At 39.7% G+C, this 18,582-nt stretch overlaps 1 protein-coding gene across 1 annotated transcript; it reads left to right on the forward strand.

Moving 5' to 3' along the window:
• Window positions 1-4,950: 4,950 nt before the first annotated feature.
• On the forward strand, window positions 4,951-16,992 carry tox4a (TOX high mobility group box family member 4 a). Its single transcript, XM_088351995.1, has 9 exons — window positions 4,951-5,554; window positions 5,627-5,692; window positions 7,731-8,027; window positions 9,682-9,930; window positions 11,264-11,575; window positions 13,787-13,867; window positions 13,951-14,637; window positions 16,520-16,662; window positions 16,739-16,992. The coding sequence occupies exons 1-9, from the start codon at window positions 5,429-5,431 to the stop codon at window positions 16,794-16,796; spliced, it is 2,019 nt and encodes a 672-aa protein (XP_088208121.1). The 5' UTR covers window positions 4,951-5,428; the 3' UTR covers window positions 16,797-16,992.
• Window positions 16,993-18,582: the final 1,590 nt, after the last annotated feature.

Raw genomic sequence — 18,582 nt, forward strand, 5'->3', positions numbered from 1 at the left:
GCCACTCAATTGAAACATCTTTTCCTGTACAAAGCAGAAGATGGTCAATGAAAGTGGATCACTGAGGTGCGTTAAAAAGTCAAGTCGAGTTTATAAAAATACAATTATAATATTAATCTGGTTTGACAGAATAGTCCCTGGTGAATGATACATTATCGATACAGCCAATTACTGTCCCCTTCAAAGGTATGAAAAATGCTTTGTTTTGGGTGGCAGTAGCTCAGGAGGTACAGCGTTTGTCTTGGGATTAAGCAAGTTCGATTCCCGGCTCCTCCGTGTGATATATCGAAGTGTCCTTGGACAAGACGCTGAACCCCTAATGCTCCTGATAAGCAGGAAGTTGCCTTGCATTTTTGACACTGCTATCTTTGTGTAAGTGTGAAGCACATTGTAAAGCACTTTGGGAGGTCTTCAGTGTCTTGAAAAGTGCTATACAAATGCAGACCACTTTGTAATTATTTTATGTTGGTTACCCAACTGCGTCCAATCTGTAGCTAGAGTTCATACAAGGGTCTCCACTTCAAATGTATTGCAGACTTTACAGATGAACATATCAACATGGGACTAAAATCAAAATTGCAGCTGTTAAATTACAGAATCTTAACTTCTGCCAGCTAGCCCCTTTTTTTGACTCCACCTTTCAAGTGAGCTAAAGTACTGGAACAGACGATATATTCGAATAAGTAATGTTTTGTGGTAAACTCAAATCATTTGACCCACAATACACACTGAAGTTTGTTCCTATTATACCAAAACAAGTCTCCCAGTTCTTATTTGTGTCTGCAGGTGTCTCCTGTCTACTGTGCTTTTACACCTACCCACTAACATAGTCCTGATTTTTTTTTTTTTTTTTTTGTATTTTACCATACTTTGACGGACCAAATGATTTGTTAGACTTAAAAAAAACATTCTCTTACTACCAACAAATTCATCAATAAATACCAGGGAGCTTATTCGATAGAGTTTTCATGTTCTCCCTGTGTCTGAGTAGATTTGCGCTGAGTACTCCAGTTTTCTTCCACGTCTTTGCAATTATTTTTTTAATTTAATGTTCGAGTGTAGGGTGGCATGGTGGATGACTGGTTGTCACGTCTGCTATACAATGTAGGGATCTTGGCTTTGATTTCAGCTACCACTCTCCTTGTGTTGTTTGTATGTTCTCCCAGTCCTTAAATTGGTATGTTTTGGGTACTTTGGTTTCCTCGTACGTGCCACAAACGTGCAAGGCAGGTTGATTGGCAAGACAAAATTGTCCCAAGGAATGAGTATGAGGGTAAAGCGGACTGAATAAGGGGAGAGTTGCTTTGCTTGTGTAAAATGACATTTATTTGCAAATGTCCACAGTTATGGTAACACAGATTGATCTAAAACCTGCATGAGCGCAAGGAAAAATAAATTAAAACGCATGAGAAACATTTGAGGGACTATACAGATAGATACTTCATTCATCCCCGTAGGGTAATTCACACTTCCAACAGTATGCTTGTGTCAAAAAATAAAATAATAAAATAAAAAAGTAGACAATAGAAATACCCAATATAATGTGTTGTTATAGAGTATTTAAATAGTGCTACATAAAATACACACTGTAATAAAAATAGGGTATTATGCAAATGTGGGGGTGGGGATTTTATTCCCCCGGGTTTAGTTAAAGAGCCTCATGGCATGAGGAAAAAATGATCTCATCTGTCCGTGGAACAAGACTGTGGCAGCAGTCTGTCGCTGAAGCTGCTCTTTTGTTTGGAGATGAGATACATGAAGTAATCCCACTTTTAGAAAAAACAGGCAGAACTGGATGTTAAATAACAATAGACAAAACAACTTCAATTAAAATCAAGCAACACAATTGTACAAAAGTCCAAGACAGCAACGACAGAGCCGCCCATCTCAACCAGCTGGTCATGCTGAGAGCTCGAGTTCAGGGGTCTCCAACCTGTTTCAAGCTGAGAGCTACTTTTTCTTACGGAAAAACACAAACTGGGAGCAGTTTTATATGCATTTTAAAAATAACTTGTTACTATGTGTTTACCTGGTTAATATTTGGAAGTGGGGTTAGACCCATGCTAAACAATTATACTAGAAAATCACAATGACCCAGCACTGGTAAGCTATATTCAAAACAGGTCTGCAGGTACCTTTCGCTCTCTTAAGAGAGCTCCCTGGTGCCAACAGGCATAACGTTGGAGACCACTGCTCTAGTTGATGGCATGCATCCAATCCAGATGCTGTCTCTTTTTTAGATTAAACGGACAGTGTAATATTGACCACTACATGTTGCTGTGTTGTGTCATGGAACCAAAAACGAGTTCTGCAATACGGGGAGGAATACACTCTTACCAAGACACAAACCAAACAACACAATTTCCATCTTTTTTTTGCGTAGCCCTTCACAGCGTTTTTTTGTAGCCACAAGATAGCGGACGTTCATGTCAGCTTTTTCTAGGTAAGTCTTATGTGATGTAAAATAAATACAAATTTCTCGCCCTTCGAGTATAAATAAAAGTGAGCTTTCATATGATGGTTTATGTATTTTTGTTTGTTACTCGACTCGATATTGTATAATTACTCCTTTAACACAAAAAGGCGTTAAATCATACACGATGCCACTTTAACACATTTTATTACGCCAGCAAAATAAGAAAGATAACGTTGTTTTGACGTAAATAAAGTCTGAAAGATTATACCTTTGATCATACTGGAAGCAAGATGTGATCAATAGTTACTCACAAGGTGCAGCTCTTACGGAATCCCCCTTGTATTCACACTTGAATAGCCAAATTTGTTTACACACAATGAATTAAAGTTTATTTATTAATTAAAGTCCTTTCCTTCCTACATAGGCTCCATCGAACCACTCCTAAATGAATTCAATGCTACCCTGGCTAGTGCCCTGGATTCAGTAGCACCCATCCGGCATAAATCACGACCTAAAAGACGCACACCTTGGTTTAATGATGAAACTAGATCCCTTAAATGAGAATGCAGGAAATCTGAAAGAAAATGGCGCACTAACAAGCTTGAAGTTTTCCATCAAATCTGGTGTGATAGTTTGTTGAAGTATAAAGCGGCCCTGGCCTCAGCAAAATTAGCCTACCATTCGAAGGTGATTGCGTCACAAAACAACAATCCCAAGGTCCTTTTCGACACTGTAGCATCGCTCACGAGGCAACAGACTATCCCAGATAGCTCCACTCATTCTGCCCACGACATAATGGTCTTCTTTACTAAGAAGATCCAAAGCATACAGGAAGAAATTGCTAAAGACAGTATTAATTCAACACATACTAAAGCACTCAAATCTATAGATGCACGACATGGTGGCTGTCCAGGGATTTTGTCCCGTTTTAGTAAACTGTCACTTGATAATCTTAAACAGATGGTGAATACGGCCAAACCGACGACTTGCCAGTTCGACCCGCTTCCAGGTTCACTTATTAAAGGTCTCTTTGGCGTTCTTGCACCTTCAGTTCTAAATATTTTAAACATATCACTCTCCTCAGGTGTAGTTCCAGCTGCTTTTAAGTCCGCCGTCATTAAACCCACACTGAAACGACCCAACCTTGATCCAGAAAACTTATGTAATTATAGACCTGTGTCAAACCTACCGTTTCTTTCTAAAATACTTGAAAAAGTAGTGGCACAGCAGCTGAATGATTTCATGTCCGAGAACAATCTCTTTGAATCAATGCAACCAGGATTCAGGGCTAACCACTCTACTGAGACAGCTCTGATTAAGGTAACCAATGATCTCCTACGGGCAATGGACTCGGGCGCATCATCACTTTTGCTGCTGCTGGACCTTAGTGCTGCATTTGACACAGTGGACCATAATATCTTGCTAGAACGGTTGAAAAAATGGATTGGTCTCTCAGGAAACGTCCTATTATGGTTCAGATCCTACCTCTCAGATAGGACACACTGCGTTAAATATGGCGAATTGACATCTGAGCCATTTAGTGTTACTTGTGGTGTTCCGCAGGGTTCAGTGCTTGGCCCCCTTCTCCTCAGCATTTATATGCTTCCACTAGGTGATATTATTCGCAAGTATAATATCAGTTTCCATTGCTACGCAGATGACACTCAACTCTATCTCCCGATGGAGGAATCTGCCACACTAAACTGTGGAAATTTGGAGGCCTGCCTCACTGAGATAAAAGAGTGGATGTCACTCAATTTCCTGCGTCTTAACTCTGAAAAGACTGAAATGTTAGTTATTGGTCCATCTAAGTCCTGTGACTTATTCTCTAAAACCACTGTGAACATAAACAATTGCCACATCACACGGAGCGACTCACTTAAAAATTTAGGTTTCATTTTCGACCCCGATCTGTCCTTTCAAACACATGTGAAGAAAATTACTAAAACCGCTTTCTTCCATCTCCGTAACATTGCTAAAATTCGTCCTATACTTTCTCAGTCGGATGCAGAAATCATAATTCACGCGTTTGTTACCTCCCGTCTCGATGCCTGTAATGCACTACTTTCTCGACTACTGTAATACACTACTTTCTGGTGTTATGCACACCTGTCTCCTGGTGATCCCAAGAGCCAAGAAGTGTTCCGCTGGCTCGAGAGCGTTCTCCATCCGGGCACCGGTGTTGTGGAATGCTCTTCCCCCTGAGATCCGATCTGCAACCTCAGTGGAAATGTTTAAATCTAAGCTTAAAACTCACTTCTACTCTATAGCATACGAATAACCTAAACTTCTTATATGTAATAACTTGTGAAGCCCTTAGAGACTATTTGTGATTAAGGGCTATACAAATAAAAATGACTTGACTTGACTTTATTTATAATGAGACATTCGATGCATATGTCTGTTTTCCGACAGTCATTAAACTACCCATTTTTTGTTCATGTCTCATGCTGATGAGAATTCTGTCTTTTTACGAGAACCGGCCCTTCCGGCTCAGCTTGCTTGCGAAGTTCTTCAGAAGGTTTTTGCTGCTTTGGTTGGGTTTATATTTTAGCCATTACTATGTGACATTACCAATTATTATGTGACATCTACAAAAACAGATGAACCGGCTTTTGATCGGTCGGGAGTCGGCTCCTGTCGTTTACACCCAAAAGGCCTTTCGTTCGCGAATGACACACCTTGTGTCGTACATTGTGCCAGAAAATGAATGGCTTTTGCGTTTGTTCTCCCTGAGTTTTTTCCGATTACTAGTCTGATTTATGGCTTCAATCTAATATTTCGGACACACCGAATGATTGGTGTGGACGTCCAATGTCAATCTGCTATCAGAAACGTTTTAAGGTCTTATAAATAGATCAACATTGTGATTTTCGGCTAGGTAGCGAGTTTGCTAGCAGCCTGCTAGCAAGTTAGCTAATACAATTTTCGTTATCGTTAGGTGATCCATGACTTACTTGGATTTTGTCATCCATTTTTTCTCGTAGTCATTAAAAGTACTGTTGTGTCAATATGGACCTGAATTTTTATGCCGGACTCTCTGACGGTTGTGCTCAAAATGTTGATTCTGAGTTTTTGGACAGCCACGCATACAGCGGGTTTACTCAGGAAAATAAGGTCACTGGACACACAAATCTGGTAGGAACAATAGTACAATACAGTAATTGTCAGTATTCCAGTTTTTTATTGAATGCCAACCTTGCCTTGCAGTTTCCAGAGGGCAGCGACAGTTATCTAACCATAGGTGGCGGTGCTCATCATTTTTTGTCCGCTGAGGTAAGCAAATTGATCAAATCTTTGACATTTGGAGGTAACAAAGATCAATGCAAAGCCATTTGGTCAGTTTTTTTCATGTTAAGTAATATTCCCCACTGAAGCTAGCAATAGACCCTTACTACCGTGAATAAATGAGCAAAGGGTAGAACTCATTAATTGGTTATTAATATCAACTGAGAATTGAAATGAAAAAAAGGAATCAGAAATAAAAACAGCGCAAACAGACTGTACGTTTACTTATTGGTAACAGTCCAATTGGAAATAGGTCTCACGGTAGTGAAGGCCCGCTTAAAAGAGACCTTTGATTATTTATTAAATACTTTACTACCTTAAAACAAGAACAGGCTCAGAGACTTTTCCTCCCAGGGGGTTTGCTCCCCTACACGAAACGGATAGTTATTGTGTACAGGGTTACCAGTAGCAGGAGAAACCACTAGATCTGACTCGGAGACAGCACATTCATTATCTGGTTGCAGATGTTAACGGTTTAAAAAGTAATACCGCTATCCAGCAATGAGCCAGATCCTGGCGTTGATAATCAGAGGTGTGTGACAGTACTGATACCAGGTCGTAAATCACGGGGGTGGAACTACTTTGTTCCTAAATTTGAAGCCACTGGTAAAAAGCAGAAGGACATACTGTATTTATAAATTCATACTGTTGCTGAATTCTGAAAGGTCGGGTAGGCACATTCTGGTATCTGGATTTATTTATTTATTTATTTTTTATTTTTTTTAGGACACTGATTTTGAATAGTTGACTAAAAAGATATATATTTTTTGTAAAATTACATCTTCTGAAGTAGTTACATGTTTGTATTATTGTATAAAATGATTATTATAGCAATACAAATGTTCAAGTTTTAAAATCTTGAACCCCTGGAGCACAGGTAATAACAGTTTTCAAGAAGCACTGTGCTCGATCACTTTGGAGTCTCAGTCAAATGCGTAATTTTTTCATGGACAGAGGGCACATGTCCCCACCGATAACGTGCAATCATTGTTGAGTCCGCACCAATGTTATGTGATCACTTAAGAAATGTGCGCTGCTTATGGTTAATAGTTATTTAATTTAAAAGGTAATTCCAGTACCAGTTCCAAACCACCAAACATTTCCTTCTCCATTATTAGATTTGTAGGTACTGTCCAAGAGGTTTTCTTCATTTTATTCCAGGCAAGGCGCAAAAATGATTTCACAAAAGGCCAAAATTCAGCACAGTTTTACTGTAAATTCTGTGCTCATGTTCGCCTCATTAATTTTGTTTCTGTATAAGCCAAGCCCGCTCCCAATGCGCTGCCTACCAGTCGCTACTGATGACACACAGCCAAATATGAACATATATACTGACCCCTTGATTTCCTTACTTTATAGTTGTAAATAGTGCTTGGATGCAAGGATAGACAGTCGGGAGAATATCTCCATGAGGAGAATTTCAGTGCTTTCTTACTCTTTGCTTGAGACGGTGACAATGTAATTATTCAGTTGTGCTATGCTCACCCTTCTCAACCGTTCCTGGCAGACGCATGGTTGTATGTGTATGCTACATCGAGAGCAAAGGAGAGACCGTTAACAAAAAACGTTGAAATTCATGATCTGCTTTTAATTTGTAGCAGAGTAATGCACCATGTTGTAACGACAGTTCAGTTACAAAACGTGTTACAGTACTTGTCACCGAGAAAAGTAATTGTGTTCTTTTGTAACAAGTTAGTCCTCACACTGGTGCCCATCAATGCCAAGATCAAACCTACACCCTTGGTCTCACTTCTATTATAAATTGGTGAAAAATACCAGTAGTTATTTTGCTTTCACCATATCTACTAGTTAGAAATACTAGTGGGAAGGACTTCTACCTCAAAGATGGGAATTGTCGGCGATAAACATTATAGGTGAGATAGTTTTTACGAGTTTTACCCTTTGCTTGTTGAGACCTGGAGGAAATGTTTTTTTTCTCAAAGATATCAACTAAAATAAAGGAACAGTTTCCCATAACATGCACATCGCCTGAGCACCAATTAGATGTTTTCTTCTCTCATTACAGCAGACTTTCCACACCCCTAACCTTGGAGATGAGGTTTTTGAGATCCCGCCCATCTCACTGGATCCTGACGCATCCTTAAGTATTTCTGAAGCAGTGTCACACTTCGAGTTGTCGGATGGGCCCAATGGCAGCGTGGGAGCTTCGGATTCTCATAGCTTGGTCAGCAACATGGTGGTGGAGGCCAACGATCCGTCATTTGCTTCCCCCTTTGTAAACACTGGCTCGCAGGGCTTAGAACATCTCAATATGGACATGGGCCAGGCAAATGAGGGAGCCCTTGTCAGCTCTTCGTCATTGGTATGCTTACATTTTATTACCTGATCATAATAAAAAATGAAATGCCTAATGCGATGGCAGTTAATAATTGGTGCTGGATCTGCTCATGTCATGGCTAGGGCTGCAACTAACGTCACTATTTTATTAGTTGACAAGTCACAGACTATTGAAACAAATAGTCTAGCAATCGACTAATTATTCTTTTTTTCTTAAATTTAGCATGAAGCCTCTTTAGTTATGTGGCAGATAATAATAAACACAAGATGAAAAATACACCTTTTATTGAACATACTTCGGATTCATAAAAAAATAATTTAGGATTAAATTGAAAATACCCTCACTTGGTCAGCAGACACATTTATCCATTCATCCATTATCTGCACCGCTTATCGAGTCAAGTCCAATTTATTTGTATAGCCCTTAATCACAAGATATCTCAAATGACTGCACAGGTTAAAAATTACACTATCCCCTAATCTTAAACCAACTTGTGGGCAAGTAAATACTCAAAACCTCGAAGTTTTCATTGTGGAGATGAAAATCTCGAGAAGGGGCCTCACAAGTGGTAATCCCCTTTCAGTATGACCAGGGTGCAATAAATTCCGCAAGTACACAAAACATAGTGAACATCAATAAAAGAAAACAATAGGTAATATGTTAAGATTTGTCCAGTAACGACGCTTTAAGCCTATATTATGGTCTAAATAGTCCATGACAGCAACGATGCAGCTTTCCATCTCTGCTGGCTGGTCAATTCAGGCGTTGACATGGTTCAGGTCCAAATGGTGGTCCCCTGACTCATCTCAAATAGTCTTTCTCCCTCGTATCACAACCATCCAGGCATTTGGAAAAAGACAGAAAAAGAAAAGTACGTATGAGGTGGGCATCAATGATGAGCTATTAAAAAGAAGTGGTTCTTAAGTCTAGGCTTAAAAACTTCGACTGAGATTGCAGATCTTATCTCTGGAGGCAGAGCATTCTGCGTGGTCTCTGGAGTCCATCCGAGCTAGCAGTGGGCAGGGGACACCCTGAAATGGTTGCTCATGGCTAGGGACAATTGGGAGTCATTAATCAAGCTGCCATGCATGTTTTTGGAATGTGGGAGGAAACCGGAGTGCCTGGAGGGAACCCACGTAGGCACGGAGAGAACATGCAAACTTCGCTCAGGAAGGCTGGTAGCCGAATTTAAACCAATGACCTCAGAACTGTTCTGCGGACACAATAACCACCCATTCGTCATGCCCAGTAGACGCATAAATCCATAAATAATTTTCTGGACATTTTGAGGGACAGGCTTATGAGTAATAAATTAAAATCAAATAAGAAATTATGAGAAGCAGTAGAATAATATATAGAATAGAATATACCTTTATTGTCATTGTTACAAAATGGGTTAACATATTGTGACAACAAAATAAATGAAACAAACACGTGCCTTTGTCAAGTACATCCATTGTTTAACTCTATAGTATGTATCAAAAGAACTTAACAATTCTCAACAGTTTGAAATGAGGTTTCAATAGACATTTGTCGTTTTTAAAGTTTTAACAACTGACGTTCGTTCTTCGAACTGCATGCATTTAATTCCAAATGTGTCTGTCAGGCGCAGTTTGGTCTAACACTCAAGCTCTCTTATAGCAAATATACTTGTATATTTATGTCCATCTCTTCACAGGAGCTAGGTAATGGCGGCGGTGGCTCCCATTTTGGCAGCTCATCCCCGATGACCATCGACGTTCAACTTGCGGACATCGCTCACGGTCTCTTAGGAAGCAGTCAGCTACCTACCATTAACCAGACAGAGCTGGCACTGAGTTTAGGAGGCGAATGCGTAGGACCTTCTGCGGGGGTCTCAGAGCTGCCGCTATTGGCGACGCCTTCTCCAGATGGTTCTTTACAAGATGAGGACATGGATGACTTTAAGGCGAGAAACTTTTCACATTCATACGTCAACTTAACAATCTTTTAAACCTTTATTTCAATTCTTTTTCTTTGACTTTTTTTTTTTAGCTAAACACTTACTATGAATTCCAGAATACAAGCCGCTGCTTTTTTCCTAGATTTTGAACTCTGCAGCTTTAAGTACGGTGCAGCTTGGGGTTTTTTTTTGTATTCTTTTTTTTTCTGCGAGGCGGTGCCTGAATCGACTTTGTCGTGGCAGTGCCCCCCGCGGTTCGCCTAAGCCAGTGCCAAGCAGCTGGCTTAGATCTGGTGTGGACCAGCGAAATCCGACTGCTTACTTAAACAAAAAAAAAAAAGCATCGCCTAACTAGTGACGCGCATGGATGGATAAACAAGATCCTTCTAGAGTAAAGTCACGTTCCTGGCAGAATCAGCTAGGAAATGTCTAATGATCAAGTAAAGTATTGTGCCCCGATTAAAACTTTTTTGCGGACTCTCTCCGCAGCTCTCAATAAACTATTGCAGCAGTCAATATGAATTACATTGATCTTGATATACAGTATACGCACGAGTGCTAATATGACGTCAGTCTTCGGCCCGATAGAAAAATACACCCTATTAGTTTAGTGTGGCAGCAAGTGAGTAATTTTCAATCAGATGACACTACATGTGAGAAAGAGTTCAAGCATAGTTTTGGTCGCACCCTTGCGTATATGTTAATGCCAAATGTAATAATAGTGACTGCTGGCCCGTTTGAATGAAATTGACAGCTGCGAACACAGTCCACAATTTGTTGTTTTGATCACGGCACAATTTGTTACTTTCCTGATTTTACTTTGTTTAAATGTGTGAAGTGAATGTAAATAGAAAATATACCTGGTATTTTTACCTGAGCGCCTATAAAGGTGAACCCAAAGTAAAAGTGAAGCGGTACTTGAACCATTTTGAGTGGAGCATAGTTTTGGTCTCTTTTCGAAGATAACACTTTGAAGTTTTCTTCTCTACAGTATAAAACTGGCACTAAATTATGGAAGTTTGAATCAGCAAAAACTCAGCGTTGTAGCAATATACAACATGCCCGGTAATGTTTGCGGGCCGAAGAAATTGGAACAGTTTAAGCCAACAGCTTAAAATCCTCGTGCAGCGTACTCAAAAACAAAGTTGAGTTTCTTCAAATTTGCACCTGTGGCTTTTAATCAGGTCCGCTCTGTAGTCCAGAATTAACGGTACAATATATTTCAGTCTTTTAAATGTGTACCTATTGCCCATCCAAGTATTCGTATTAAAATTTCACCTGATACGTGCTTTCTCCCATGTCATACAACTAAATCACACTTCCTCATCGTCTCGCACAGAGGAGCGTTCTGGTAGACACCCCCATGCCACTGTCCTCATCATCAGTCCTGCCCCATCCAGCTGTCCAGTCTTCTGTATCACCAGCAACAAGCAAAAAGGCTGCAGGAACACCAACAACATCAGCTTCAGTTGCTAAAGTGGGCCGGCCAAAGAAAGACCCCAATGAGCCGCAAAAGCCAGTTTCTGCGTATGCTCTGTTTTTTCGGGACACCCAGGCAGCCATTAAGGGTCAGAATCCAAACGCTACTTTTGGAGAGGTGTCAAAGATTGTTGCTTCCATGTGGGACAGCCTTGCTGAAGAGCAGAAACAGGTGAGTGGGGAAAAGTCAGCAACCATCTTTCCCAGAATATTGGCCATAGATTTGAAATTGCGCCTCATGTACAACACAATGCTGGTGTATTAAATTGAAAATGTATACAATATTTATATGTGTGCGTTTGTATACGAGGCCTTACGACATACCACTGTATTTGTGCAATGATCGATCAGAATTGCTGGACAAAACCACCAAATATTTTATGCAATTGGAATCAAACCCAGGTTGCAGCAGTGAAAGCGCCGACATTTATCCACTAGATCATTAGCGATATAGATGTCATAGGAAAAGGAATTTGATTTTATCTCATCACGCTATTTTGATTCACGGTACCAAAGACGAGTGTTGATAATAAATTCTGTTCTCTTCTTCTACTCCAAGAAATGTATGTGACAAACGTTGTTGAATACGTGCCGCCATGATTACAATAATTAATTGAGAACAGACACTATAGTGTTAGGCAAGTTACTTTAAAAAGTAATTAGTCATAGTTACTCACTACTTATTCCAAAGTTAGTAACTGAGTTACTCTACAGTAAAAGTAACTAGTTACCAGGGAAAATAAGTATTTCCGTTACTTTACGTATGTCAAATATTTGGTAGCTTTTTATATAACCTAAGTATTGCACCTCACCAGCAACAGGTTTATCCTACACTTAAAGTACAACTAAAATAAACAATATAATGAAAATCACAATAAGCAGTAAACACTATGAAGTAAGCTTAATAAATTAAATCTAACTCGAATTGTCCATTGTAGAGAAGGGAATATCGACTTATTTTAGAGAATCGGCTTGGCTCACTAAAAAGGGGTGACTCAGCTCCCAAATAGCTCTTCGGTTGTTTTTGTTGTTTAATCAAAATATTAGTATTTATTATGTATCATTATGAATGACTTAATAAGGGGAGAAATAAAGTTAAATTAACACTTAAATGTTAACACTGAAAAACACACGAACCATAAATCAAAATTTACAAAGAAAAAGATAAATTCCAAAACAAATTTACCTTTTTTATACTCGACAAATTCAAAGAATCCCTGAATAAATGGATTTTGACCAATCACAAGAGAAAAATAGTGTCTCAAAGGGAACCGTCTCTCGATCGGTGGGTAGCCGGCTCCCACTTCCAAGAGACTGCTCGTAGAGCCCATTGGTTCGCGAACAATATGAGTCGGTTGCTGCATTCCCCTATTCCTCTTTTTTTCGGCACATGAATAGATACTGTATTAGTAATGGCTATCTAACTATATGGCAGTCGCTGTTTTGAGAGCGAAAAACCACACCAATGTGCGGGGACAAGCCACCGTTGGCGTTCTGTAGCCAGAGCAACGCAACGCGTTTGTCTGTCAGTAACGATAACAGCGCTGTTACAACAGAAAAAGTAACTAGATTTCCCCGTGACTGAAAAAAAATAGGCCTTTACGTAAGCGCGGCATTCATAACTGTGTTATTCCCAACACTGACTTTGAAAACAATACCAACATAAAATCAACGACATATTTCTTAAATGTCCTTTTCATCATTTGATACACTAAAGAGTTCTTTCACTCATTTTGCTTTTTTTGTTTTATTAATATCTTCTAATAACATTGTTTTTACCATTCTCTATTATTCGTCTTTTGTACTGTGGCTAAAGATATTGTGATTTTGACATAAAACCTAAATTCCTTTAGATATGTCATCGAAAACAACACTGGTGGTCCAGTGGTTAGGATTCTGCGCTCATACACTGTGACCCGGGGTCTATTGGTGTTGGATCTAAAGTTTTGTGATTTCGGTCAGATTTATCATTACACAAATACGGTAAAACTTTGTATATGATGCGCACCGAAACTTTGAGTAAAAGCTAAAAGAAAATGTGTTTTATACAATAATAAATACTGTAAATGAATGTATATACCTGTGTGTCAAACTTATTGCCCGCGGACCAAATGTGGCCCAGTGCATTATTTGATGTGCCTTCAATTAAACGGGTCAAAAAAATGCTTTGATCAAAAATACAATATCCACAAAGCGACTGCTTAACGCCACTATGCGTCAGTTTTTCCATATCGATGCCACTTAGTGAAATTGAAAAATAAATTATAAAAATGGTGTGACTGAGTACAGTAAACAATGCGATGCTAGTTCTACCCAACCGAACACCTGCTGTTGGGAGTCATTAGGTTACTGGAAGTCACTCACAGTTTTTTTTTTTTTACAGGTGTATAAAAAAAAGACAGATGCTGCAAAAAAGGAGTATTTAAAAGCTTTGGCGGCCTATCGAGCCAGTCAACTGGCACAGGTATGGTTGTGTTAATTCACTTCATGTTTAATTGTTTTTAAACAGTTTCCTTCATTTTTTCCACATCTAATTTCACACTTCAGCCTGCCTGTGAAAAGGTTGAGACTGCCTCTATGGCACCCGAGGTTAGCCGAGCCTCCCCACCACCTGTTAATCACCAAGTGGTCCGTACTGCAAATCCCGTCGAAGAGAACACCATTACCAACATTTGTGCCTCCAACATCATTTTGGACATTCCGGAGAGGGCAACTCGTTCCCGCACGGGCGCCACCAAGGCGGCTGCGGCGCCCGTAACTCCTCCACCAGCTCCCGCAGCCCCACCTTCTCAAACCATCACCAAGATCCTAATCCCCAAACACATGCTTCAGGCAGGCGGCCAGTTCGTCACCCTGCTGCCTGGCGGCCTCCACACCTTGCAGCCCACCCTGGTGGTGTCGGGCACCCCTCGCCAACCGCCGCCCCTGCAGCAGATGCAAAACACGCCCCCGCCACCTCCGCTCCAACAGATGGCTCCCGCGCCCCCGCGCTTGCTCCTGGCCAAGCCTCGGGAGAGCGGAAAAGCCACGGGACTTACCGTGTCCGTCGCAGCTGCCCCTCCGCCTCCGCTCCAGATAAAAATCGTGCCCGCCTCTTTGCAAAGAAAAGACACGCAGTCTCTCGTCATCCCCGCCTCGGCGGTCTCCGGGGCCACGCTACAGGTGATAAGTTCTGCTGAGTCGGCAGGTCATCAAGATGAGGATGTTGTCTCGGAGGTGCTGCCCTCAGAAGAGGTACATGCTTCCTAATTGAATGAATGAAGACTTTAATTCAAACATAAAAATTAAAACAGGACAAAAACAACGACTCAACAACAAAATAATGTGACATTACATGTTCGAAAAGGGTTAGTATGAAGCAGATGCTTATTTTTCCTACCTCTTCATCTTAACTATTAAATACAGATCCTCTTCTCCTCTTGTGTGTAATATAACAAAGTCTCATGGATATACATATTACATAGGTCAGATATCAATAAGTTTTATAATAACAATAGTCACATAATTTAGAATAAAAGCTCATTGCTAGGAATAAAACAGATTGCTTCACATTTTAAAATGCCGACAAGTTAAATTATTAAAAGTATTTTAGACGTCAGACCTAAAAGTTGTGTTGTGACATTTGAGGGGTTGTTAAAAAGTAGAATATTTTCTTTTAAGTATGTTAACAATGATAACCTGAGTTCAAAGAGTCTTTATGCTTTATTTCCTGCTGCGCCTATCTGCTTTTATCTTACTTTTAACAAAGCTGTTTGTGCCACGGCACATACTATGTAGAAGTATGGGGGAGCGGTGGCGGTTGTAGAGTGACGTCCTGCTCATCTCCACAGTTTTTTTTTTTGTTCAAGTCAAATTATGTTTATCTGAATAGCCCTTAAACACAAGAGTCTCAAAGGGCTGCATACACCAGACTATTGCAAACTACAGACTATTATGACAGCATCCCCCGATCTAAAACCTACATGAGGGCAAATAATGCACAGATATTGTCAACATTAAATATAGGTTATTCATATGCTATAGAATAGAAGTGGTTTTAAGCTTGGATTCAAACATTTCGACTGAGGTTGCTGATCGAATCTCAGGGGGAAGGGCATTCCAGCACCGGGCCCGGATGGAGAACCCTGTCAAACCTGCGGTTCTCTTCTTGGCTCTTGGGATCAGGCTGTTGAAAATGAGTGAAAGTAAGAAAAGGCTTGTTTCATGTAAAGTCCAAACGCCGACCCAAACTTCAGTAATGAAAAAAGAATTTTGTTGGAACGTGTCTAATAAATGCACATACATGCAATGATGACATGAACCAGAAGATGGCGGCAGCGAGAGGGAAAAAATGTGACTTGTTTGAATGGTCAAAACTCATTCATAAGAACTGCACGTCATCGATAGGCAGTAAACGTCACTATTCTGCCTTCAACCAGGCGGGAGGAAGCAGAGAAATCAAACACAGCGGACAAAACCACAGTGTTATAAAATCACACACTCATGGAAGATGAACACTTGTATAACTCACGGTACAGCCAACATTGTATTGTCGCTCGAGTTCATTCTTAAAGCGATAGTATCCTTTTAGCTCTTGTAAACTATTTACATTTAAATCCCGCCAACATTCAATGGGAAAAGGTGAAGTTGTGGATTTAATTAATATTTGGGGGAACAACGCTCTGCTGTTAACATCCTCTGCTGTTAACATCCATAAGCACTTCCTCAAACATGAGTGCATTGCGTTTCATGTCAGGTCTCCTCTTCTGTGCATGTGTGACAGTTGTGGCATTCACACAGGTCGCATTTAGTTGGAAATGTGAAATGTGAACATGAATTGGAATTTAGTATAAAAAAACAAATCGGAATTGAGCATTAAGCTCTGTGCAGAAACGATGTAAATGTTATTCCGTCTTGTTTAAATTTTGTTTAAAAAAAGACAGGATTTAATTTATCATAAATCAACTTTTCTACCCCTGAGTCCTTACAAATAAAATATAATATTTCGGGTTTGGTCTGCAAATCAATTGGTCGTGCTCGGGCAGGCTTTAAAACCTGCGGGGCTGGATTTTTGTCAGGCCCGATCTTACCGATAGTTGTTTAGGCACCCCCTTACATTTGATTTTTCATTTTTCAGGAGGAGATGGATTTGAACGAGTCTTGCGAGGAAGTAACTGGCCCATGCGTTTGTGTGAGGTCGGGCTGCACCAACCCGGCAGTTGAGAGCGAAGATTGGGACAAAGAATATTGTAGCAACGAGTGTGTGGCTTCTCACTGCAGGTAACCATTAGTACGCCAACACAACTCACTCGAAAATCGTATTGTCCATGAAAATCTTTTTTTCCTCTCTCGTTAGTGATATCTTCAAGGCATGGTGCTCCATCAGGAACCAGACCATGGCAACAGTGAAATAATAGACTATTCAATTTCATCATGCTGCAACTTGGTCATTGTTGCTCTTTAAAGATTATAAAACAGATGTTTTTTTTTTGTTCAAGCCTGTAGACCAGTCAGATCACATTTTTTGTTATTGTGTTGATGTCCTAAAAAGCATTGTATGTATTTGTCTCTAAAAGTGTAAAAAAAAAAAATCCGAGTTTTTTAAATCATTTTTCTGTTCGTTTTTTTCCTGCCAGACTCATGGAAGCAGGGTAGATTTTGTTTTCTCATGGTATGAACGTGAAAAGAGGTGCTTTTCCACACATGCCATGACGTTGACAGTTGATATGTCGAAAAACCCACTCAACTTATAAAATAGCTGAGATAAGAAGCTCAGTGTTGAAAATAATAATTGAAAGGCCAGTATACTGAAGAGTCGACTTTCCCCTGTGGTATTGTTTAGGTCGGGTCTCAAATTCAATTAACCTGGGGGCTGCATCACGTGTTTCACATGAAAACCTCTGATAATAATAATAATAATAATAAGTACATTCCAATACTCTCAAATATCTTTTTTTTAACAAAATAAATGATATTCTGAAAAACATTAAAAAATCAATAAGGGAATTAATCATTCATGCATCCATTTTCTGCACTGTTTATCCTCACTACAGTCGCGGACGGGGGGAACCGACCAGCAATAGATAAAATACAGATGATACAGACCACAGTAACACAGTAGTTGCTGACTTTTTATTTATTTGGTTCAATTGCCAGTCTTAATTGTTCTTTAATTTTGTAAACATGAGTGGAACACTGAACTGTTCTGAACATGGCTTCGCTTTCCTACTTGCTATTAGAAAAAACAAAGTACCAAAGAAAACCCTTAAAATATGGAAAATATACTGAAGTGTATGCAAAAAATGTACAAAAAAATAGTGAAAAAAATACCGAAACAGAACAAATGGTAAATGGTCTGCATTTATATAGTGCTTTTCAACTCAACGAAGACCTCCCAAAGCGCTTCACATTTACCTATTCACACACTCACATACCAATAGCGGCCGTGCAGCCATGCAAGGCGCCAACCTGCTTATTGAGGGCATTAGGGATTCAGTGGCTTGCCCAGGGACACTTCGACATATTACACGGAGGAGCCATGAATCAAACCTGCGTCCTCTTGATCCCAAGACGAGCGCTCTACGTCCTGAGCTAATGCCCTAAATAATATGAAAGGGTACTGAAAAGAATCAAAACATGCTGAACAGATAAAATACATATTAAAAGTATGAAAATGAACAAAACGATAACAAAGAACTAACCTGAAAACGACCAAGACCACATTTAACAAACATTTTTGTTTTTTAAAAAACAGTTATAAAACTTTTTCTAAGATATGGGCGCCACAAACTATCCCAAAGGCTGCATTTTTGATATCCTTGGTTTTAATTCTCTGTATTTTGTATCTCAGGAGAAGTTGTTTTCTGTTGGGATGAAATTGCAACACTGGCTAAAACACTCAATGTTAACAACACACATCATAAATACTATACAATACTTGTGAACCTAATATTTATAGTACAACTCTGACTGTGTGTTCTTGTTTTATACTGTGGCTTGCGAAACTATTTGGCCCCCTTAACTTTGTGACCTTTAGCCACATTTCAGACTTCAAACAGAAAGATATAAAACTAATTTCAAGTGAAACATCAATAAGTGGGACACAATCATGAAGTGGAACACACATTTGGATATTTTAAACTTTTTTTAACAAATAAAAAACAAAAAAGTGGGTGTGCAAAATTATTCAGCCCCTTTACT

The sequence above is a fragment of the Urocampus carinirostris genome, chromosome 1, assembly GCF_059441175.1.
Source record: "Urocampus carinirostris isolate Australia breed hairy pipefish chromosome 1, RoL_Ucar_1.0, whole genome shotgun sequence".
Taxonomy (NCBI): domain Eukaryota; kingdom Metazoa; phylum Chordata; class Actinopteri; order Syngnathiformes; family Syngnathidae; genus Urocampus; species Urocampus carinirostris.